This window comes from Aptenodytes forsteri, unplaced genomic scaffold, assembly GCF_000699145.1.
Source record: "Aptenodytes forsteri isolate BGI_AS27 unplaced genomic scaffold, ASM69914v1 Scaffold373, whole genome shotgun sequence".
Taxonomy (NCBI): Eukaryota; Metazoa; Chordata; class Aves; order Sphenisciformes; family Spheniscidae; genus Aptenodytes; species Aptenodytes forsteri.
Genome location: NW_008795579.1, coordinates 94,197 through 96,131, shown reverse-complemented (window position 1 = coordinate 96,131; position 1,935 = coordinate 94,197). Strand labels below are relative to the sequence as shown.

The window sequence follows — 1,935 nt, the reverse complement described above, 5'->3', positions numbered from 1 at the left end:
CGGCCTCCGGCCTCCTGCCACGCTGCGCGCAGCGCCAGCCACGGCGGCAGGGGTGGGCCGGGCCGGGCAGGGCGGTGCCGTGGGACGGTGCAGATCGGGGCTTTGGCGCCGATGCAGCCGGGCCACAGGGGGTGGGGGTGGCAAAAGGGGGGGGGCAGACGGAGAGTGAAGGGAAAAGGCAGCCCGGCCGTGGCACCCGGCAGGCAGGGGCTTTGGGGGAAGGGGGCAAGGGATTGGGCATCCCCAGCAGCATCCCCCCCACTCCCTGGCATCCCAGCCATCCACTCCACCTCCCGCACCTCTAAAGTCAGGCAGAAAACAGCCCATGCAAGGGAACTGGGAACTTGGGGCCGCAGGGTCCTGTCCCCATCCAGAAATGCTGGGTTGTGGTGCGGCTCAAGGGCGTGATGGCCAGGCCCCACCCAGCCTGTGAGGAGGGGGTTTGCTAGGTCCGGGCTCACCTGGCGACCTTGAGCGAGGACAGGTAGGTACTCTCCCGTGCAACCTGCCGCGAAAGTGAGAAGAGCTCAACGCGCCGCAGCAGCAGCGAGTTGTCCCGCAGGCAGAACTGGGCAGCCGCCTCGTTGATGATGAGCTGGGGGCAGAGATGATGCGTGAGCGGGAATGGGGATGGCAGCACCCACAGGACCCCACAGCAAAGGCAGTGTCTGCTCTAGGCAGGCAGATGCCGCCTGGGTGGGAGTGGAGGCTCCCCCTCTCTCCGTGCTGGAGCCCCCACCCCAACCTCCTCCCCAGGCCAGAGCCTGTCCCTCCCTCCACCTCCAGAGTTGCCCCAGCCCCCACCCTGAGCCAGCGCATCCCTGGGACCTTCGAGCACGGACCCTGCCGTGCCGCCTACCTCATGCAGGGTGAGCTGCTTGCCCTCACGGCGCCGGGCCTCACCACGGCCATAGATTGCGCTGTGACGGCGGATCTCCTCCTCCTTGTGCCGGTCACCATCCTCCAGCTGGAAGATGTGCCCCACGGCCTTAGCCAGCTTCTTGTTGAGCTTCAGCAGCGCCCGCAGCTCAGCCTCGCCACCCCGGGGGTAGCTCTGCAGCAGCCGCTCCACGCTTTCTGACACCGTCCGCACCAGCTCCGGCTCCAGCACTTCCGCGCCTGCCGGCTGCTCACTGCTGCTCCCGCCCGGGGAGAAGGGGGGACCCCCCGGCTCCTCATCCCCGCCACCCCGCCCCCCGCCCGGGGAGAAGGGGGCGGCTCCTCATCCCGGCCACCCTCCGACTCGGGGGTGCTCCTCCCCGGCCACAGCGGGACCGCCGTGGTGACAACGACTCGGGGGTGCTCCTCCCCGGCCACAGCGGGGCCGCCGATGGTGACAACTTCTCTCCCGGCTCCGTGGGGCTGCGGGCCGGGGGCGTCCCAGCGCTGCCACCCCCCTTGCCCACGGCCTCGCTGGGACTGGCATGCCCGTTGCTGAGCGCCTTGCGCCCGCCAGCTTCAGAGAGCTTGAAGAGGGGGATGCTGCTGACGGGCACAGCTGAGACGGGCTGGCTGAAGAGCCCCGGATTGGAGGCCCACTCGCGCAGGGCCTTCTGGAGGCGGCGGACATGCAGGGGCTTGGTGGCCATGCCCACCAGTGCCATGATCTCCAGGAATTCCTCCTCGCCCGCCTCGCAGAGCTGCTGCACATCATCCCCCCCTTGCTGGATGAAGGTCTCATAGTAGCCCAGAAGATTGGCGCGCTGCAGCACCCGGTACAGCTGCAGCTCCCCCAGCGTGCGGGGCAGGGCCATGGCAAGCCTGCAGGATGGATGGTGTCACGATGGGGGACAGACGGACAGACACGCAGGAGAAGCCCCCTCCCCACCCTTTGGCCTGGGGGTATGGGGCAGGGGAGGAGCACCCCAGGGGGATGGGACACCATGGGGTGTTTCAGGGTCCCCAAACCAGTCCCCCAGGCCCACCCATGCTCCC

General features: G+C 69.0%; 1 protein-coding gene across 1 annotated transcript in view; it reads right to left on the bottom strand.

Moving 5' to 3' along the window:
• The window catches only part of NAB2 (NGFI-A binding protein 2), a 22,504-nt gene extending 20,750 nt beyond the window's left edge, over window positions 1-1,754 (bottom strand). The window contains exons 1-3 of the mRNA XM_019472854.1: window positions 1,291-1,754; window positions 860-1,193; window positions 462-595 (exon numbers count right to left, since the gene is read on the bottom strand). Coding sequence (XP_019328399.1) covers window positions 462-595; window positions 860-1,193; window positions 1,291-1,754 — 932 coding nt within the window. The remainder of the gene's footprint in view (window positions 1-461; window positions 596-859; window positions 1,194-1,290) is intronic.
• Between the last annotated feature and the right edge of the window lie 181 nt (window positions 1,755-1,935).